General features: G+C 44.6%; 1 protein-coding gene across 1 annotated transcript in view; it reads left to right on the forward strand.

Moving 5' to 3' along the window:
* The first annotated feature begins 1,673 nt into the window (after positions 1-1,673).
* Positions 1,674-22,292, forward strand: part of LOC139056086 (scoloptoxin SSD14-like) — a 29,500-nt gene continuing 8,881 nt past the window's right edge. Inside the window, exons 1-7 of the mRNA XM_070533944.1 lie at positions 1,674-1,840; positions 6,272-6,700; positions 8,538-8,660; positions 10,292-10,389; positions 13,172-13,361; positions 16,655-16,818; positions 19,791-19,983. Of these exons, the coding sequence (XP_070390045.1) occupies positions 1,812-1,840; positions 6,272-6,700; positions 8,538-8,660; positions 10,292-10,389; positions 13,172-13,361; positions 16,655-16,818; positions 19,791-19,983 (1,226 nt within the window). The 5' untranslated portion in view covers positions 1,674-1,811. The remainder of the gene's footprint in view (positions 1,841-6,271; positions 6,701-8,537; positions 8,661-10,291; positions 10,390-13,171; positions 13,362-16,654; positions 16,819-19,790; positions 19,984-22,292) is intronic.

Here is a 22,292-nt window from a genome sequence, read left to right on the forward strand (position 1 = left end):
GCGAATAAGGCTGACACCGGGCTCCAGTGCGGCTGCGGCACCGTCTGCCTATGCACTGTCTGCCTATGCTGCATGCCTCCAAAGGCCGCCACTACCTGTTATAGTAGTTTCAGATGTTGTAATGTTGACACCGAAGACAGTAAAGCGTCGCCACGTAATCAGAACCGTGGCGTAGGTGGGACTTTAAACGTTCGCTTTCAGCTCGCTTCGGCGCTTCCGAAGCAGCCGACGCGGCCGCTGTGTCCACTTGATCCCTCATGCCACGTCGCGCCAACGGTGGCGCCAGCTTTTCCAGTGGTGGAGCTCGCCCCCAATGCTGAGGCATCGCACCGACTGGCAGAGCCGCGATACGTGGCGCCATTTATAGACCGGCCACACAGTTGACGTTTGCAGCGTATGCAAAGTGCAGCGTATGCAACCGCACTTTATACCGGGAAACGCTTGCAGCGAACGCTATACACGAAGTCGAGTTTCCTGGTAATTTTTTTATGCGAAGCATACTAGCCGCACAACCACGCTCTTCCTTGCTGCGCTGCGCGCGGCCGCGTAGCTACCATATGACGTCATAACAGCTGCAAAAGCGGAGGCTCAACTCTTGCGCTGGCTAGCGGCCGCGTAGCTACATAGCCGGGTCTCAGCTCGTGCGCTCGCCTGCATGAGTTGTTTCTTCGTCTGGCCGAACCAAATATAGCCAAGCAACAGCAGTTCACCAGGCTAAACACTGGTTCAACAACTAAAATGAAGGCTAGTATGCTTCGCATCCTGGGCGCAAGCTTAGCTAAGCCACAGCCATTTTTTTTCTTTCCCTCGCACGTCCGATGCAGTTGCTGCCACGGATGCGCGGGCGTGAGCGTCATCTGGTGGTGCTTCAAGGCAGCTTCCTCCGCTTTGCTCCTCATGCTTCCGCTCTCTTACTCACGGTCTCCTTGTTCTCGCCGTCCTTCATTCGCCATTGCGCTCCGCGTTCACTCTTTCATCGTTCGATGTGCTCACTCGCTCGGTTACGCCGAGGGAATACGAGGCACGCTGACGCACAACGCAGGAACGGGGGCCTAAGTGCGGCGCTCTAAAATGCGCCTTTGTGGAAGTGTCACGTTAATTGGCATGTTTGCTTCCTTGAGTGGTAATTCACCTGCTTCTATTTAGTATGACGGCGGTAAGACTGTAAGTCATGGCGCATTGCCTACGATTAACAGATCTATAGTTGTTTTTCGGTGATACTAAATATTATGAACGCTAGAAATCATAGATGAGTTTTCATGTAAAGTTGGAGCTGCAGAAGTAAATACCCTTTCACTTAAGTAGAAAAATTAGTACATTCGCATTCACAATGCGTTCCGTACACCTCGTAAAGCGGTTCATATCAGACTGGGCTCACCGACTTACCACAATAAATACCTTGTGCGGAGGTATTACAGTCAGTAAAACTAAAGCACGGAAGGCACCCTAAAACCAGCTGAAGTTGAAAATACTGAATAGCTCCTCCTCGGATGACAGCACTGCAATGAGTGAGCGTAGTTTCTCCTTCTAATGCGACGGACAGTAAACACGTCTGGCCAATACGTAGTCGTGAAACGACGTGTTGCCCTAATCTCTGAAAGGAAACAAAACTGCAGCACAAGTGAGAGCGTCTTATCTTTGTGGTTGCTAGCGTAATATCTGTTTGTTGCCGTGCCCCTTCCAACGGTTTGAAACAGGCGAATTGTGTCTAGAGCAGCGTCACTCTGCGTTCAGGTCTTGGACCACCCTGAACATCTCCGATTGCTTTGGAAGCAGTTACAGGGAAAGGAACGCACTACCGTGCAGAAAATATGATCTCACTACGGCGGCGACGTGATCCGTGAGTTTTAAAAGGGGTCTAGTTTCTTGTAATGAACTGCGTATATTTAATCTACAATGTATTTCGCGCGTACGTTCAGATATTATTTCGAGGCTCCTACGATATCCTGCGTTCAGCAATCCCGAGGGCCGTGGCTTTCAGAAATTGAATTTGTGGTATTTTCGTAAAAATGTAATATCCCGTTTTCCTAATTTCTTAATAGAATACCTCAGAGAAAATTGTAAGCGCGGTAAACTATTTATTCGTGGCTCATGGGGGCTAAAATTAGCATACGGAACAATGAATCGTGCTAGTAAAGAATGATCATGAGTGATATATTGACACTGTGTGCATTTTATTCTCGAAAGTCTCTACTCCATGCTACACAAAGCAAGCAATGGTCTAAAGATTGGCCTAAAGCAATGGTCTAGAAACTCCAGAGGGACTTCTGTCCCTCTGGAGTTTGCGACAATAAACTATAGCATCTCGCTTGCAAAAAAAAGGACACTGGTATGAGCCATATCCTTCGATGTGATGTTAAGTCTCACGCTTCTATTCGGAAGCAGAGCGAGTTTATTGTAACAAAGTTCCTTCAGATCTGAACCTATTTACTGCCAACAGAACGAAGTGATACCTTTCTGCGATGAACGGCCACAGCAAACCACTTGAGCTCGAAACCATGCCATTGCCCCGAAGTGAGGTTTTTGTGACGCACTACTTGCGTAGCCACCACAAATTTGCTTGCTATAACTACGAAACCAAACCATATAGCATACACAGAACATGAATAGCATCGCAGAGAATCTACTTGGAAAATCTCAACATGGAAAGAGGGAAAACATTCATTTCAAAGGAAATTATAACTGGTTGTTGAAATTAATTTCTGACCATACATGTAAACAGAGTATACTTGCGCAAAAACACCAGAAAAAAAATATTGGAAAACATAAATTTTAATACTGTTAAATAATTTAGTAATAAGCTAGCTGAAGTGTCCACGACTGAAAATTCCCTCCAGCTTAACAGGAACGCTACCACAGGCCCTGCTTTAGGTCTACAGCGCTTAATCAGAATTTGTGGGTACAAAATTCAGCGTATTGACACATTGAGGTTTGTGCGTTTAAGTGCTTGATTGAGGGGATGTGCGATGAAATTACTAAAATACATCAGCGCCTCCTAAAACGCCTTACAGAAATAATGTAAAAAGTATATGGCAACTTAAACAGGATCACAAAAATTTCGAGCCATAAACCTCTCTTTACAAAGTGCCCTGTGCACGAAAGCTCATTTTAGAAATTAAAAATACTTAATTAGTCTTCGTAATAAGGGCGCGTGTTATCCAGTAGCGGTGATGGCCGAGTAGGAGAAAGCACAACATGTAATTTCCTGCCTACAGTGTTGCGAAATATTCTCCAGAGAAAGTGGAGCGCGTAATAATGGCGTCATCATCAACGACTAGTTACAGTTTTACGGCTTCACAGGTCTTGGATTAATGAATGATAAGAGTAGCATAAGTCCGTTAAGAGCTATTTCCGTCGCAGGCTGCAATTTTTATAGTTCACGTAATGTTCCCCTCATGCCTTTGGGGCGAGACTACGAAGCGTACTGGAATAGTCTACACCCGAAATGCGCGCCGCCGAATGCTTCAAATATGCAGCCCGTTAGACAACGTTCGCAGAGTGAGACGTTCCTGAGAGCGATCAGAGTGTCCAGCTTGGTCGTCAGCTAATAATTGCGTGGTAGTTAGTTGGCGCGTGAGCTGTGACAAAATCAGCCAGTCACTGAATCACCCTGAGCCTCCGTAACGAGCAGTGCGTAGGGCGGACTACGTTGCGAGAAAAGTCTAATGATACACGCTCCATATCTTTCGATTCTACTTCTGAAACAAGAAAATCGAAATGTTTAGAAGCAGGCAGTTGTTCCGACAACAGATGACAACAGATTATAAATTTATAACCCGAGCTGGAGAAATTCCATACAATGAAGTACGTTCTCCTGTGGAAGCAGCAAAGTGTCAAAGTCTATAACGCAGAAGTTTAGCCACTCAAACGAGTGAGTGCGTAAATGAGTTCTTTTCGCTTAGACTCCAAAATCAGAATCATCCTGAGAGACTTCAGGGTGTAGAAATTAAATACATTTATACACATCACTGCCTGCTATAATACCTATAGGAGTCATATGTGCTAGACGTGTGCTGTGTGCTAGACGTGCAACGAACACCGTTTGAGTAGGCCTTACCCATCTAAAACTGCTTCATGCAAAAAAAAAAAAAACGCTACGCAAGTTAACACGAATAGTGGCTGGAGAAAAGTTTATAATGATACACTAAGTGCTTTCATTCGCTGCCCGATAAATGCCGGCCCATTCCTTCCTCAGCCCCTTGTAGTGAGCTGGAAACGGCAAGTACGGAGTCTAAGATCTGCGTTGGCCATATCTGCGATATTATTTTTCATCATTTAGCTTAGCTTACTCTCTGCTTCTAACCATTTGCAGTAGCATGCGAAGCGTATGTCTAGGCTCACGTCCTCGGTGTTCATCAAATTACTTCTCAAATTTTCAGCTTTTCAAATGTTGCTAGCTTATGCTGCTTTAAAGAGTGGCGCTATATGCAGGAGAGTGGTGGACAGAACGAACTCCTGCCACCGTCTCAAAGAGATTATTTAATCGACAGCCGCAGCGTGCAACTCTAGGACCGAAAATTTCTGCACCAGTAATATTCCAATGCTATTCTTATTCGCGGTTCGTCATTGGTCCGACTAGCGCTCCACCCACAATACCACCCGGATCTGCCGGCTGTAAACAGTGGATGGCAAGAAGGGAATAGAAACGGTGTGAGGTGAATTCTTACTTTACACGGCCCTACAGGATTCATTTACGCCAGCTTCAACGTCACTACCAGGACCCATATTCCCAAGGGTGGTCTTACGTAAAAGCTTATTTTATTCAATTACCCACGGTGGGGCGACCGCCCACTCATGATAGCGATAGTGGTGACAACCACAGTGACCGAGGCGGCACTTATAATAATTATGGTTTGCTTTCACAAGTGCAGCATTGCGTGCAATAAGAGGGAATAAAAGCTGCTCAAGGCAGCTTGACTAGCCCCAGATTTCCATGCACTGGCTGCAGTAGGGAGAAGAAGTATGTTAGAAGCATACTCGTAAAAAGTGTACACGCCACTAACAACGAAGCAGTGTGTACCTTGTACAAGATTATACATTCGTAAAAAAAAAGAAAAGAAAAAGTGACAGAAAACAAAAAGTGGTAAAGTGGCTTAGCTCATACAAGCATAAAAAAAAGGCAGAAACTCCATAGAACAGAAATAAGGGTGCAAAACAATCAGCGATTACCGCCATTTACCGGCAGTCTAAACCGCCACCTCAGTTAGGGCGCTTTCAAGAAAACTACACAAGGTTCAGCGAGATCACTGGTGAAGTTTCAGTCGCGGAAGCCGTATTTTTCAGATGTTTTAATTTAGGAGGACAACTGAATGTGCTAAGTAGAACCGTGTCATGTAGCGAAGTTTTTGAAATTTTTCTACCGATCCTATCATTTATTATTCGGCTGCACAAAGCTACACCACCACTGCTGCTGGGATCGGTCACTTGGCGGGTCAGATTATAAGAAACGAATTTCGGCACTCATTTGCCGTGGCTTGCTCATTGATACGCTTTATGATCAGCTACATTAGCGTGAATATGAAAGTTCACAAATATCTCGCACATTTAAATTTTCCTGCAGCGAGCTACCTGTTCAACTGAGTTAAATACGTTATGTGCTCTAAGCCTCGCACCGCAGGAATAGAGCCGCTATAATATCCAAATTTGCTTGCTTCGTTCCGTGCGAAATGCGAAAACACCCGTGTACTTAGATTTAGGTGCACGTTAAAGAACCCCAGGTGGTCAAAATTTCCGGAGTCCCTCACTACGGCGTGCCTCATAATCAGAAAGTGGTTTTGGCACGTAAAACCCCATATATTATTGCTTCGTTCCGTTGCTTTCTTATCATACGCCACTCGCAGCCAGACGATCTCGGCGATAACGCAGGCGGCGCGCAGATCGGAGCACTGATAAAGCGCGAGAAGGAGTAGCATCGGAGTAGAATGTTTACTACACGCCAGCGCAGAAGCACTGTAGTAGGCAGCTAAGCCAAAACAGAAGAATAGCCCACGACGAGGTACGCCTGTAATGTATTAAAATTGGCCCCCATTTCTTAGTTTGCCCAAAATTCAGGTGCTGGTTTTTTGAAAAAAAAATTGTGCACAGAGCAAGCACCTCTGTGATGCGCCAAACCCCAACACCACGATTGCGCAACATCGTTATTAGAAGAGTGTGGTATGTGAGCATTTTCTGAGTATTTAATCACAAATCTTTGTTGCCTTTAATTTTATTGCTATGATGCGAGCACTACGAAATAAACAATAAATCTTTTTTTCTTTCTTGCATCTCACAGGTACGGCTTCATAGTGGCATTAGGTGTGATCATACTTGTGTTAGTGTGCGGACGTTCTCAAGAAATTACAGGTCAACATGACGCACCCACTCCTGAGCCAACCGCCCTATCAGATGAGCTTGTGTTGACGGCAGCACCACTGGAAACGAAAGCTCCTTTGACGACAACCATCACAGACTCTGCCGCAGTGCTCGATCCCACTTCTGGAGAAGCTGAAGACACGGTATTCGCTGGTACCGAATGTGCCGGTGACACAGGTTCTGAATCTACAACGACGACAAACTCCGCTTCTACACCACTTGGAGGTCTCGATGACACTGGGTGCGATGACACTCCGGTGGAAGATACCGTCGCTCCAGATTCCGAGCTAGGGAATTTTAGTCACTGGGCAGTGGCGACAGACGCAGCACCGTGCGCTAACGTGACTAGGTAAGCAGAAATTGATACTTATACCTCAGACTAGTAAAAACATTGCTCGGAGCAGAGCATGAATGATAACCAAGCAAGGTGCGGCTTATGGCTACGGCTTCCTGCCAGTTTACCCTGCGAACTTTTTGTTGCCCAACATAGATTATCGCAGTTTGTTTAAGGTATGTGCTTTGATGGGCGCGAAGTAAAGAATAGCAAATAGAAAAGGAAACAAGAGAAGGATCTCGAAAGCTTCTCAGCTTGATCGTCAGTGTTCTGCTGCTCGGGAGCAAAGTCAAATAGCCTTTAGAGATGTCGCGACGCAAGCACCAAGTGTCGACACATTAATCATTCCTGATTCCTTCACCGATTACATTCCTGAGGGAAAGGTTAGCCAAGTTGTTGAAAATCAATGTGCGGTAACACATGTGGGTCTTAGCAACGGTCTGCCTTCAGGAAGGCATCGTGTGAGAAAAGGGACGCTTTCAAGCCAGGCGAGTGAATTATAGTGAGCTGGCTCATAGCATGCAGTTGTCCTAACAGTTCGCAATCTATGCAATGAACACTCCTTGGTGCTTGCCATTCCGCTACACTGATGTCCTTCGCGCGAACCGGGAACATTTATGGCAGAGCGTATGTCGCCCTCCGCTGCTGCAGTTTTAATGTTTTAAATCCTGACGTGAAACGAAAGGAACAGTAAGTGATGGCAACCGGCACATTCGCAATCACCATGCGTGCCAGCGGCAATCGCCAATCTTCCCGTAGAAGCACTCGGCGACATTTGCGCCGTGTGGACTCACAACTTTAACGATATCATAATTTCTGAGAGTAGCTTTATTTTGCTGTGCTGCTGGTATCACACGTTTAATGGCTTAAAGAAATAACCACGCGGAAGTTATGGCAAACACTGGGTGAGAAAACATTGTCAAGTCGCAACACCCCGCCGCGCAGCAATCTTGACTTTTCTTAAGAAGATTAGGGTAATGGATCGCAATTGAAAAGGGACATGACATATAGACTTCGGACTCGAAATCGGCAAAATTGACAGCTTTCTAATCCCAAAAAAGCAAGAAAAATGCAAGCAAGGCGCAATTACAAGAGACATTAAAGGCAAACCTGACAGTTTTGTAAAATTTCTGAATCCTCTTTGTGCCTCATGAGGATGTCAGAAATGTAGGCAACAGCGTTAAGCACCGCGACAGGAAAGAGCTGTGTCGCGCTGTTTCAAGCTGCTGTTTGGAAGATGTACGACCGATCTCAAATGAACACGATGTCAGAAATGCCGAACAAGCAGGAAATAAAGGTAGCGCGTCTATTGAAATTGCCAGATAGCTAAAAAAAAAATACACATGTCAAGCGCATGTCGCAATACAAAATGTCTCCGCTGCTCCGCCTATATGGAAGTTGCTGCCCTTTGGCCTATTACCATCATGGTAAGCCTGTGCCCGCAAAAAAAAAAGAAAAAAAAGCCTGCGCTGTTACGGATACGCTTCTTCACTACCTGAAGGCAACATATTTGAGTGCCCGACTATAGACATCCTGCATCTAGTTTAGTGAATGTGAAAGTGCATTAGACTCATGTTTTCTCTCTCTCTTTCAATCCCCATCCCGCTCCCCACGTGTAGGGTAGCACACTGGACTCGGTCTGGCGAAGCTCCCTGCCTTTCCTTCCTCCATTCTGTCTCTTTGTGCAGCGCTAAATCATTTGTGGCTATACATATGCCGTCACTGAGCAGTGCAGAATAAATGAGCAATGCAGGGCCCCGTCACGCCATTGTAACGGTGTATGCGTTTTACATACGATGGCTGATGTTATAGTATGTTGTGACTGATACCTCCGTTCTCTGTTTTCGATTAGGAACATTATGAAGAAAGGCGGCAACCTTGCAGACGCAGCCGTAGCCACCATGCTGTGCATGGGCGTCGTTCTACCGCACTCTATGGGAATCGGCGGCGGATTCATGGCCACCATATATCTCAGGTAAATACTTCTCGACGGTGCTATTTACACTCGTAAAGAAACGCTGTCACAGGTGCAATAAGTACTAAACAGCATTATCTATAGCGTTGCCTCTTTTGCTAATAATATTCATAATTAAGCTGACTGCATGAGGCGATGCCGCAGAAGTGACCACGCGTACGAGTGAACCGTTTCCTATTCTTGCGTAGACGACGAAATCAGTTATTTGAACATGGCGACACAGCAGAAAGCTATGCTAGACGCATCTATGATAAAATATTTGAGCAACGCATCTGAGCGACAATTGTACGCGTTTAGGGAGCACGTAAAAGAAATGCAAGTGGTCAAAAGTAAACGCTTGCTGTTGTTTTTCGCGCATTAAAGTCAGCAAAAGATAAACAACGATTCGCGGAAAAGACAAACGAAAGTATGGAAATAACGAAAAGTCGCTTACGCGATGTTCAACTCACGAAGTTGATGTTTTTTATGCGAAGGCTAAATGGAGTTACAAGCCACGTACAAAAAGCGTATGCGCAGTCTTTTTGGCGTATGGTGAAGAAAAGTGAAAGCTAAGCAGAAAAAGAATGCAGTACGCAGGCAATAATTTGTCTAGCCTTTGTTTTACCATACTAAAAGCGAAAAAGAAGGGCATTTCAGCCTGCGCCTCCTGGCCCTTTAGGAATCCTTACATTTTGTAGCCATCGCAAACTAGAGGATTAACAGTGAACAGCAGGCGCAAAGTTTACCTTGTTTTCACCCCTGTTTAGCAGAGAGATTTATAGCTTTCGATGTAGCACATGGAATTGGTGAGACGCCATAGCCGGTACGAGCAGGGCTGCACACGAGTTGTGCTAGAGAGAAGTACTTGTTCTCGGATAATAGTTCCTGTGTATAATAATAATAATAATAATAATAATAATAATAATAATAATAATAATAATAATAATAATAATAATAATAATAATAATAATAATAAAAACTCGAAGCATGATGTTGCACCTTTTTTAGATGTTCCTCGTGTTGTCTTGCTAAGCTGATGGTGTGCACGCATTTAGAATGGGAATGGAGAAAACGATAAGAGATCATTACTAATATTACTGACAAACGCGATAACAAAATAAACCTTACATAATACTTTTGGCGACAATACGCGAAATGCTATTATTACATTGCACTGTGAATCTCAGGTGCGATTTTCGGTATAAGTTTAGTCGATGAATGCTAAACCCTTTCATCACATGGTCAGCTAAATGCAAAGCAAAAATAGAAAAAAAAACAGATCTCGAAGTGTGTTCCGGGCCCACTTTGACGCTGCCTTGGCGCAGGCGTGTCACCAGCCAACAACCCGATAAAATTAAATTCTATGGAATTTATAGAATCACTAAAGTAACAAAATATTTTATAATATGGAGCGTCGCACGCCATGCACGCGAGAGATAGCCATGTAAATGATAAAATGATAACAAGCAATTTCAAGCCACGCTGATACGAATAAAACATGGAAAAGTGAAATGAACGCTCTAGGTCTGCTTCCAGTGCAGCTGTCTTTGTAAGTGGGAGCCAAAAATATACATACACAATTTGAAATGTAAGCTGTGATAATGAAGTATTGAGATGATTATTTTTATGCCATTTTTTTCTGTTTCGTCAAGACGCGCAGGAAAGGCGCTGACTTTGATTGCGAGGGAAAGGGCTCCAGGTGCAGCTAGGTGGGACATGTTTGTCGGCAACGAGACATTGGCCAGGAGAGGTACGTCTTTACTCACTCGTCCTTGAACTTTTGAAAATATTTCATTGGAAGAACTCGAAACGCCGGCATGATGCTTCCGCTAATGGCATTGTGAAGTCATTTGGCTTCCGCCTACGACATTCCACCATGTAGCACTTTAGCGTATGTGTCGAAAGGCTCATAATGACGTAAGTCTCAATGCTCTTTTAGCCGATGGCCGTCGCGCTAACTCGTAATTAACTATTGATTTACCTTTATATTGAATGGCAATGCAGTTTCATGAGGGTTTTCACAATCTAAAAGACAATGGAGAACATAATTGTCATCTATAAATATTGAAAAACAATCCTTTTTAAAAATTTGAACTAACTTCTACGTTTTCTAAAGGTTGTGTCGTATGAACAACTTTTTAAAATTCGTGTGAGAAACATTACGTCTTGCAGAGTGTGAAATTGAATTAGGGATCAGGAGAATGGCCCCTTCACTTTTCGCAGCTGCCGCGCATGTTTTTGCTGCGTCTTGGTTTCATGAGTGTGCGGCATCTACGTTGAGCGTTCAGTTTTGTCGTGGCATATTGACACGTGTACTTATCTTTATCGGGCAACCACGTTTCGCCGCTTAACAACTGTAATCGCAGAGCGAGGTACGCGCCGGCATGTATCCGACGTTTCTGGAAAGTTATCGACGCTTCTATCCGCGTGTCTGGTGTCGCCGAACCTTGTGTTATCAGATTTCATCGCGTGACACGAATGGTGTAGAACTTTGTGGAAGACACGCGGGTCCCATCAGTTAATCTGGAACATTCGACGACTGATCTATAAAAGCCGACGCGCTTGACCCGCTGATCAGTTTTTTCCGACGATCGCCGACCGTGTTCGCCGCTATCGTTGTGCTATAAGTGTAGCCTGTTTTTGTGGGCACAGGTTCGCCCAATAAAAGCTAGTTTTGTATTCCACCGTATTGCTTCTTTCTTCACCGTCACTACCACGTGACAATATATTTTAACGGCTGGTTCGCAAAGCGGCCATCCATGCCGTCCTGCAACTGCCACAGCACAAGCGTCCGCCAGGCGAGAGCATTTTATCGCCCGTTTCTCGCCAAAAACAAGACGATGGGCACATTATATAGGAGCATCGGCCAACGTCTCCGCCAACCCGTTTGTCAGGAGAAACGAGCGAGGAGGCGTTCCCTCGTGACGCACGCCGGGGCCACGACGGCGACGAGACGAGGAGGATGACAGCCGCCTCAACCAGGCCTAAATGCGTAGATCAAAAGCGATAAAACAGCCTGGGTGTCACTGTCATTGCAAAAGCGACCAAGCAAGAGTTGGACGGTTGTTAACACACAGAAACACATGATGCGCGGGACGTGGTCAGACATTACTTTCAAATGCAATGTGTAGCGAATTGAGAAGATTGAGTTACCTAAAATGGGCTTGGCGCCAAATACTGAAAGATTTGGAAATCAATTCAACTTGAAGTCAATGAAAGACAATGTCTTCACGAGCGAGTAGGAATTGAAATGGGGCGGGGTCACTGCGCACGGCCCTCTATCGCATCACCCATCGCGTGACGGGCGTAGGAGAAACATCGAATTGCTATTTTTTTTACTGCACTATTGTTGGGATCTACCCTCATATAATACAGTGCTACCTTTTTAGAACGCGAATACCCACGGGAACGGCCTTTACTTTTAAGCCTGCACTACAATCCTGAACAGCCAAAATTTTTGACTCTGCTACCTTCAGGATCGACCTACATTTTTAGACTTCACTATATTCGGCATGGGTTCAAAAAAAAGGCAACAAACACACATAGCCGACACGGAAAAGTGTGGGTAACTCGCCAAAAAAGACATTTTCTTTAAAATTATTTAATAATAGATACACTTATATTTTGACTTCGTTCCAGAGTAAACATTTCTGTAAAAATGTATGGTTACAAATGTGTCGTCACCAGCTATGCTTCGCAAAGCAGGCAAGTTCCTCAAGGTTGAACGTAATATGCTTTGCAAGACGGTGCGTTTTAACAGCCCTTGGAATTTCCATGTCCGTTCAATCCAATGACGGCTGAAAATGTGTTCCTAATCTCATAAATGTTGCCTCCATAACAGTTCGCAAAACATTCCGCGATTACCAGATTGCGCTTTTGAATTTATCGTCCCTCTACACTGATCATTTCTTGATAGTTTTGCGCGTTTAAGGATAGAAAGCTGAGAAAGGTGCTAAGTATTTATTTTGTGCTGCCATTTTTGTTGTGTCCCTTTATTGATTAGAGATGCACAAGCCACGAAAATTTGTTCGTTAATAGTTTCTGTTTTCTGAATGCTCGAATTATTGTTGCAATCGCTTTTTGTTTGGGGGGGGGGGGGGGGTCATATCTGAACTCTCACATAGGCGAAGATCTACGATGTTGCATGGCTTTTCTTACGTAGTTACATTCATTCTGTTATTATTGTGCACGCTTCAGCATTGCTAATTATGTGCCATTTTTAAGTAATCTAGACTCACAAACTCAATATCCACACAATGCATGTGAAGTGTTTACAAAATAAAGGAGTGAATGACTGGAAGTGACTCGGCTCATTGGCTTGTGGATTTAACGCTTAGCTGCAGAAGATGAAGGCGCACGGTTTACATTTCCGGTTCCAAAACTGTATCACCATAAAAAAAAAAAAGCTTCTCTTTAGATAGGGTACAAACAAACTCGCGCAATGTAAGGCGGGTCTAACCGCCTAGCTTCATACAGCGCTATGCTTTGTTCAGACACGTAGCAGATTGCTTTTTGATTGTGAAAACGCGCAGGCGGTCTGTCCGTTGCGGTGCCCGGCGAGCTCCGTGGCTACCGCACCCTGCTGCGCGAGCTTCACTCCACTCTCATGTGGCGGGATCACTTCGACGACGCCATTCGCCTCGCCCGGTACGGCTTCCCCGTGGGGCCGCACTTAGCCGCCACCCTTCAGAAGCACAAGGACGACCTGTCGGACAGCCTCAAGTGAGCATACATGCCTTCCCACAGTGCTCGGAGTTTGGACGTGTATGGCCAGGTTGCCACTGCAGCGCCCTCCTCCGGCAGGTTAAGGAAGCGTTCAGAGGCGCCCAGGGCAAGATGCCTAACTCGTCTGTTTTCCGAAACCGATCGGCCAGCCGCTTCGTGCGCATGCGCATGCCATGAACTGCGCATGCTTATTCTCAACGACCCCTTAAACAATGAGCACAAATGTTATTTTCATCTTGTACGAAGAAAATAGAGACGTGTGGTTTCCGGCGTACGAGCGAGTATGACACGGCTGGCCGATCGGTTCAGGAGAAAGAACGAGTTAGACATCGCTTCCGGGTTTGCCGTCCCTACACTATACTTGCACAGAGAACCTGCAAGCGTGACCTCATGGAGACATTGCGCTAATTCCCTTGTTTTTGTTGTTTATTAATACACGAACATATCCGTTTGTTTGCCATATGTAGAATATGAGAAGGGAAGGCAGAGATAGGTTTCCTAGCTTTAGTTTGTGCTATAAATTATGATTTGTGCTCTGTCTTAGCATGTTTATAGAATAATTTCCCTACAGTGAAGATTCAGACGCATCCTGCTCAAATTCGGTTTAAGCGTAGGTAGTGAAAAGTAAAAATAAAAATAAATAATTTGGGAGGAGGGGGAGAGAACGGTACCAAGATGGCGGTTACATGCTATAAAAAGTGTCAGCTGCTTTCTGACTGTTTTTTGTCAGGTTGCCAGCTGACAGACACTCGCTCCCTACTTTTATCTCCGATATACGTTGCTATGTAGGTACGGTTTTCCAGTCAAATAAAGTGGATAAATAAGGCCATATGTCAGATAAGTATTATTAAGGTCAGATTGCGCAGCTTTAAAATACCAATCAATAAACTCAAGATGGCACGTTTTGTCCCGTGTCTCATTTTAATTTGCGTTACCCTATTCGCCTGCAGCATCTATATGCTACAAGCACACGTAACTGTGTGGTCCAACTCAGAGTATACAGATACGTGTTGCACTCTGACCCGAAGCGATGGCTCGAATAATATGGTGTATGGTTGCTGAGTGCCACCTGGCGGGCTCGACTGCTGGCTACGGCTGTGGCATTCTTCTGGGAGACAAATGCGAGAATCTTCGTGCGCTGAGACTGTAGTAGCCTAGAGCCCGTGTTCGACTGACTTCAATTTTTCTTAGCTGCTAATCGATTGACGTACTACACTTGGGCAAAATGACAATCGTATATGTGCCAAAAAAAAAAAAAACGAAATGAAATGCTTGAGACTGATACCAGCGCCGGTAGCACCCTGTCATTACCGAAGAGCACGTAATGCTGAGCAAATCGTCTCGGAACCAAGAAAAGATGTAAATGCGTAACCAGAGCATGGGGCTTAATCGCGAACACACCGGATTTGTATTAGCGGAGAGAAAACTGGTTACTAAGGTTTACCATCAAAGGGAAGGAGACAAGTTTCAGTTTCCCTTCCCCAGTGTAGAGTAGCAAGATGAAGCGCGCCAGCTCCAGGAGATCTTCTCTGCACTTGTTGAACACATTCCTTTCCTGCACGTCACTCATGAATTGATAATAATAATAATATATGGGGTTTTACGTGCCAAAACCACTTTCTGATTATAAGGCATGCCGTAGTGGGGGACTCCGGAAATTTTGACCACCTGGAGTTCCTTAACGTGCACCTAAATCTAAGTACACGGGTATTTCCGCATTTCGCCCTCATCGAAATGCAACCGCCGTGGCCAGGATTCGATCCCACGACCTCGTGCTCAGCAGCCTAACACCATAGCCACTGAGCAACCACGGCGGGTTCACTCATGAATGGAATCCCGTAAAGCTAAAATGAAACCTAAAATAATTTGGCAGTTAAACTTGATATTTTGTAACACACATTTTGTACCATGTTCATACGTTGCACCAAGCACTGGTCGTGAAGTGTCTGTTTTTGCTCTTGAGTGATGCGTAAGTGCGAGATTTGTGGGTAGATAACACGTTGTCTTTATTTTTATTTTTGGTGCAACTAATACATGACACAGAGGTTAGTTGTACAGCAGCAGTAGCAGTAGCAGTAGCAGTACAATAGCAGTACAGCCCTTAAATAACAGGCGATTTCTCGCATCATTTAAATTTTCTCTCTCACCCTCTCTTGTTGTTTTGTGATGTATTTTAGCAATGTTATAGAAAGGTTCTAACTTGTGTGTATATATATCGCTTATTAAAATGTTGAAATGAATGTTCGTCAGCTCCGACAACGTTGCAATTGAGCGGACTGTAAAAGCAGCAGCCACGGGAGAAGGAAACGATGTAGCAAAATCTTTGCTACAGTTGTCGCATAAAGTTACCGCCAAAAGTAATCTTTTTTTATATATTAACTACTTTAGTCGCGTATTTTGATGTACTGCCGTTATATGTGCCAATGTTGCATTGTTTTTATTACAAAGCACTGAAGAATTTAATGAGTGAAAGTCAAGGGACTGCGACGATGCTTTATGCATTTTGTAATCACGACTCATACCTACAGAGTAATTAAACATTTTTATTATCCCCTCATTATCACCCTACTCCCTCCCCCCGTGCAGGGTAGCCAACCGGAACTACCTCTGGTTAAGCTTCCTAGCTTTCCATGCATCATTTTCTCCGTTTTAATTATCCAGTCATTCATGCGGCGTTTTTCTCAATGAAAAGAACTAGCAGTCTAGAAAAACATCAATACCTAAGTCATCACCTGAAAGCTTTGCGAAACACAATTTTCCGTCCATGCCTAGCGCGACGAACGAATATGGAGATACACTGTTTATGAAGAGGGTTCAGTTTACTCACAGCGATACTTGGGAGGATTCTTTCTTTGCTACCATTCAAGATCCCTCAAAAGAAGCGGCAAAAACAACTGTCATACTCAAATGTGAATGCAGTATAAAGAGGTAAGGATTGGCGGGTGCTTCATGAATATTTAATACAAAAATATGCGAACTATCAACTGCCCTGCAGCAAATGCTGTGCTCCGCATACAATTAGTAAAATGCTCATGATATGCGCATGTCTTTCCCTGTGTGTATATGTGGTGAATGCGTATACTTGTACATATCTGGTACGGGCTATGCCTAAACGCAACCTACGCTGGTGTTACCGATATCATATGTACACTATGCGAAGTTCATATGCTATGCACATAACTAAGTCATGCGAAATCAACGCGTTGCTGGCTCTTAACGCAATAGCCCATGCATCGACAAGAAGGGACTCCGAGCGTGCAGTCAAAGCAAGTGAGCGCTTCCGATTGCAGGAAGGTCTTCTGGAATGAAACAACCAATGACACTTTGGCCGAAGGGGATCTACTGGTCCAGCCGGACCTCGCGGAAACTCTGGAGGTTGTAGCCGACAAGGGACCTGACTATTTCTACAAAGGTGGAATAGGAGAGCAGCTGGCAAAAGAGATCCAGGAAAATGGTAAGCAGCAATTTAAAGCTCTAAAGACCGCAACGAGACATCATGGGCATAAAAGGAATGCGGCCATATATATATATATATATATATATATATATATACATATATATTATCCGATGGATGTATAATGCATTGCACTGTCTAGTCGCTGAAATTGCCCACACAACAATTGGAGGTGAGCGGTACTGACAGCCTTCCACTATAGCCGAGGAACTTACCTAAGAGTTTATGCTTGCGAACCGGGCACAAAGACTATGAGCATAAACTTTAAATATGGCTCACGACCTTAGTCGGCACTATAAGCAGCTACCATAGAAGCAGTGTTAAAAAAAAGAAACAAAAGGGAAGTTGAAAAACCGAGAGCATTGTCCTTCAGGAAATCAGCAAGATCAAAATATCTTGCAGACATCGCCCATCAAAAGAAGTACACTGTGAGTCCCACAAACGCATCTTAAGCTTCCTCCTTCATTGTAAGGCATGCGTGCTTCCGGTTCAAAGATTGCGCAGGTCACTATGAATGTTTTTGACAAATTGTCGTTTTTGACAAAACTAAATATTTCCAATAAGTAAGATTGCACTACCTGCCCGCACACAATACGATAAGTCCTATGAAAAATGTGAAAATTCATTTACAGCAGCGTCAAAAGACGCTTATAGAAAAATACTGAACACATTTTTTTTTATATTTTATGCTGTGTGGCACAGTGCAATGTGGGACAGGGAACACAGGAAAAAAACGAGGACAAGCGCTTTGCCTATGTATCCTGTCCCGCTTCGTGCTGTACCACACAGTCTAAAATTGAAAACCAACTAGCCCAAACCATCACCCTTCTAAGTTGCATTATTTTAACTTGAGGCAAAGCGGAAGAAAGCACGTAGGACAACAGAAGAAAACGAGGGCCCGGCGCTGTTGTCCTAATGGTTTTTTAGCGCTTTGCGTCAACTTACGCAGTACCAACTAGCCCACCAGTCAGTCCTGTTGAACATTTATTTTTCTCGTGGATAAAGAAAGCTTATTTTTCTACAGCAACTTACTGCTTTCTTAACTATTTTGTCCTAGCTAACAGTGTGTTCAGCCGGAAGTCGCAGCATTATGTCCTTAAAGAGAAACAAAGCTGCAGAGCATTTTTTTTATTGTGATAAAGACTTGCCCTTAAGGCATAATTCTTGGAGCGTATGTGTATTATATGTGTGCTGTGAGGCCTATGTTGTGTATGAATTGAAGCAGTGTATGTAAAAAGTCGCAGATTCGCCCGACAGGCGAAGTGTCAGGAAATTAGTGGACAGGTGTACGAAGTAAGGATAGTAGCTTTATCGGCCGTATAGACTCGTAAACATTGGTTGACTAAGTAAATAATAAGCACGGTGTCACGGTTGCACAGGAAAATGTTAAGAAATCTTACTCGATGATTGCGGACACTCCCCGTGAAAACGCTTGCGGGAGGAAGAGCTGCAGCCGCAGCGAGTGAATTGACTTTCGTGCTGCCTCTTGCGTCAACGCGAACTACGCGACGAAAACACAGCACACGCGGTGCTATCAGCCATCGGGCAACTAGACTCTACTCATCGCAGGTCTCTGTGAAGATATATATATAGGGCCCGTGTGATCGCGCTTACCCGTGTCGTACGCAGCCACCGCCGGTGTTCAACCTCCCCAGGTGCCTTGCGCGCAGTAAAAGACGGTGCGCTGTTATCGCACTTGGGCTTTATATGACAAATTACGGCGAGGCCGACGGCGATGGCGATGGCGAATATGCGCCTGTAGTGTTGCATAAAATATGCTATCACAATAATAACAGTTGTTCATACCGTTAGCCAGCTCTCTCGTCTCGTTCCCAATAAGGCCTCTTTTCAATATTGCGTGAAATCATGACAAGTTTTTTTTTTGCTCTTGACTGTCCCTATTAGCATTTGTAATCAGCTCGGAGGAGCTAAGGATATCTTTACAGACACGGGTGTGCTCCTCCGCTTCAATATCCAGAATCGCTGAAGTGTTTCTTACGGCCATCCAAGCGGGACAATTCTGCATTATCAGGGCTATAGAAAATTGTGCATACTACCACGCACTATATACTAGTTCCCCATGAAAGACAATGCACTGGCTTTCTGCCCATATTCATTGTGGAACGTTACAATATGGCAGAACGTACATGAGTTACATCACTGCCATTCGTACCCTAAGTCGAGACTTAATAGATTACATGGCTTTTATATATTGAACCGTGGTATTGACGAGTGGTGGCACACAGGCAAACGAAAACTCTCGAGTACACCGTTCATAAAGCAAATTCACATGAATAAAAATAAATAAAAATAAAAATATATGTGAGAACAACGTAGTGGGTATACTGGAGTCGTAGTTGGCAACCAATGGATCCAATAATCCTGTAGAAGGCTGTCTGTTACTTATACATGCGTCGCTATTAGTTCGGGAGACGTTGACAACGCTTGCCATTCAAAATATACTACGGCATTCAGAGTGCGTGGGTGGTCTAAATAAGTCTAAATGGGAATGGAAAGTTTTCAAAACAATAGTTGAATTGGCCTAACGCATGCAGATGGCGTAGTCGGAAGGAGCGAGCACGCCGCGTCTGTATCAGAACAGTAATAACGATGATTGCGACGTGGCAAGGTACAGGTTCATCTTACTATATTTAATATCAAGGCAAATACAGTCTCTTTTAATCACGAATCTGGATCACAAAGTCATGACAGTCTGCGTAATAAGCTATCCAGTTTTAATTGCATTTAACGATGTTACGACGATCGACTCTACTATCGCTGTCATACGTGGGGATATGTGAAGTACAACGCCCTAGATTAAACATTCGCTGCCATTAGCGCTTTGCGTTTCCGTCCTCCTTTGCGTCATGATGCATTTCTTCCTCTGCGCGTTGAAAGAACGGCTCAGTCATGCCTAACAACAGCAAGCCAAAGTACCCCGACTTACCGAGGGCTGCCTGCTTTCGGTGCAGGTGGAGTGATCACCGAGAGCGACCTGAAGCATTACGATCCCGAGTGGAAGGCGCCCATTGTTGCTGATCTGCCCAACGGCAACACCCTGTACACGACGCCGCTGCCTGGCAGTGGCGCCGTGCTCGCCAGCATACTTCGAATTAGCCTCGACGCCCAGGAACGATCCAACGGCACAGTGGACCAGTGGCACAGGTTATCTATTCTTTATTTCTCGTTTAGGAAGCCTGATGCATGTCCCGCTGTAAGCGTGAAAAAAAAGTTCGGTGGGAATCTGTAAGGTGGAGGAAGTTTGAAGAAAGGAAACACTGCCATCCACCCGACTCCCACACGATGCTGCAAACTGTTCTACCTGCAGCTTCGAGCCGTCGATTGATTCGACTTCACTGTGCGATCTGCCATAGCCACGTGGTTAGCTCAAATGATAGAGTGTAAGTACTGAGAAGGCGTCAGCCCTAGGTTTGATAGCCGAACCAGGCGATCTTAATGCCTCAGCATTAAAACGCTCATGCGAGTGCAAACCCTGCGGTGGCCGTTGGTTACCTTGTGGAGTGAGGGTGAAAAAAAATAATTGGAAGCAGGAGGAAAGTGTGGTGTAACAAATTAATAGGAGGAACGTCGAAATGACAGGCTGTAAGAGAGGGCGTGTAAAGGAGGGAGAGGGTGATGTGACATTACACCTAAGGAGCCAATAAGGTGTGGTACGTCGCGTTTCGGCGCTCACAGCTGGAAGATCACCAGAGGAGGGGAGGGAATAACGCTCTGGGGGGCTGCGGCAGGCTCGGCAGATTGTCTGTGGCGTTTCACAGTTTCATTACTTGTGTAGGCGCATGTCTTTCAGTATAGTTTAAAATGGATGGCAGCACCGTTAAAGAGTGCTATAGAAAGTCGTGCTGAGGAACGTCGCTGAAAGAAGACTAATGCGATGGGACGGCGACGACAGGCCAATTGGGTCTCTTAACTGTAAAGCTTCCTTTCTAGGAAGCCCGTATGTGTTTGCTCTGTATGTTCGGGCTACTGTCGCATGAATGGCAGATTTAGCGTTTATCTCTCTGGTGCCCAAATTTACTGTTGAAAGCCGATTGAGTGTCGAGTTGTTTCGATCAGAACACAAATACAGTAATAATGACGATTCTAGGTAGGTGAAGTGCTCAGGTACTCTTCAGTAAGTATGTTCTGAAACCGCGACCTACCAAACGTTGCGTAAGTTTGGCCTCCACATGTGATCCATTATGTACGGCCTCCTTTTCCGGCATAAGTGTTGGATTGTGCGCGCTTGAATTCGGCACGCGGATGACATTCCGCAGTGCATCGATTTGAACACACAGCTCAAGTGCATGGTTTTTGCCTCTCAATCAGAATAACTAAGAAGCATGCCAAAGAAGAAGCGCGGAATTGGCAGGAACGGGATTGTAGTGCCGTATCTCACTGCACTTAACACATGCACGTAACAACCTGCTACTTGTTTCGCCATTAACAGAATATATCATGGATGCTTCAGTAAGGTGTCAGCGCTTTTCTTTCACTTTCGCTCCTTTTCTCGCATACCAAGCCTCCTTTAACAGTACAAGTGATAATTATGCTATTACTGAAGCGTAATTTACTGTATATAATACACTCAACGCTTCTCTTTACTGACCTCCTACGAAAGAATAATGCTTGCTGCTGCAAAAGAATAGATCCGGCAATGTAGCCACCTACATTCGAAAATCACGGCGGCCGTATCTCCGAAATGTCAAGCGTAATACACGTGTATGCATTTCCCCCGTATTCCAACTCGTATTGTGACCACGTCACCAAATCTACTGTATAAATACAGGTTTCTGTAATCGCAGAGCTATGCAAGCAAGCGCTCGTGGTGAACGAAGGAATGTGACGTACTTATATAAGTCGTATCATCTTCGAACACGAATTGTACAACAAAATTATTAGCGTACATTTGCTTTCAGTATGTAGAAGCAGTTTCCAGCGTTCTACACGGTTGTCGTTATTTCTAGCAAATATATTACTCTGCAGTTTTAATAGAAAACGTAAACAACATTTCTGTGTATTATCTATCCATAGAGGACGGCCAAAATGTGTATGTCCTTGAGCTTTGTCATTTTTGATAGAATAACCCTCCCCACCGATAGAAAAGAAGCCTAAAAATGAACAAGGAGATACCCGTAAACGTTCAACGAAAGCAGCCAAGAGCCCAATCGCCGACCAGGCCGCTCAAGAAAACGCTCATCAAGCACTCTGAGTGAGAAAAGAAACTAAAGGAAGGTTTGATCAAGAGAACAAAGCAATCTGCATCGATATTTGATTCAAGTTGACGCTTTTCTTAACATACTTTTATCAATTCATTTTTTCAACAAATTACAACGTGTTATGCTTCACCGAGCCGTGTCAAAGTTGCGAACCGTGAACTTAAATTGCACTATGTTGTGCAGCTTCGTTACATTTTAATTAGATTTCACTGTGTGTGTCGTAACATCCACATAGTTGCTATGTTATCAATTATT

Source organism: Dermacentor albipictus, chromosome 2, assembly GCF_038994185.2.
Source record: "Dermacentor albipictus isolate Rhodes 1998 colony chromosome 2, USDA_Dalb.pri_finalv2, whole genome shotgun sequence".
Taxonomy (NCBI): domain Eukaryota; kingdom Metazoa; phylum Arthropoda; class Arachnida; order Ixodida; family Ixodidae; genus Dermacentor; species Dermacentor albipictus.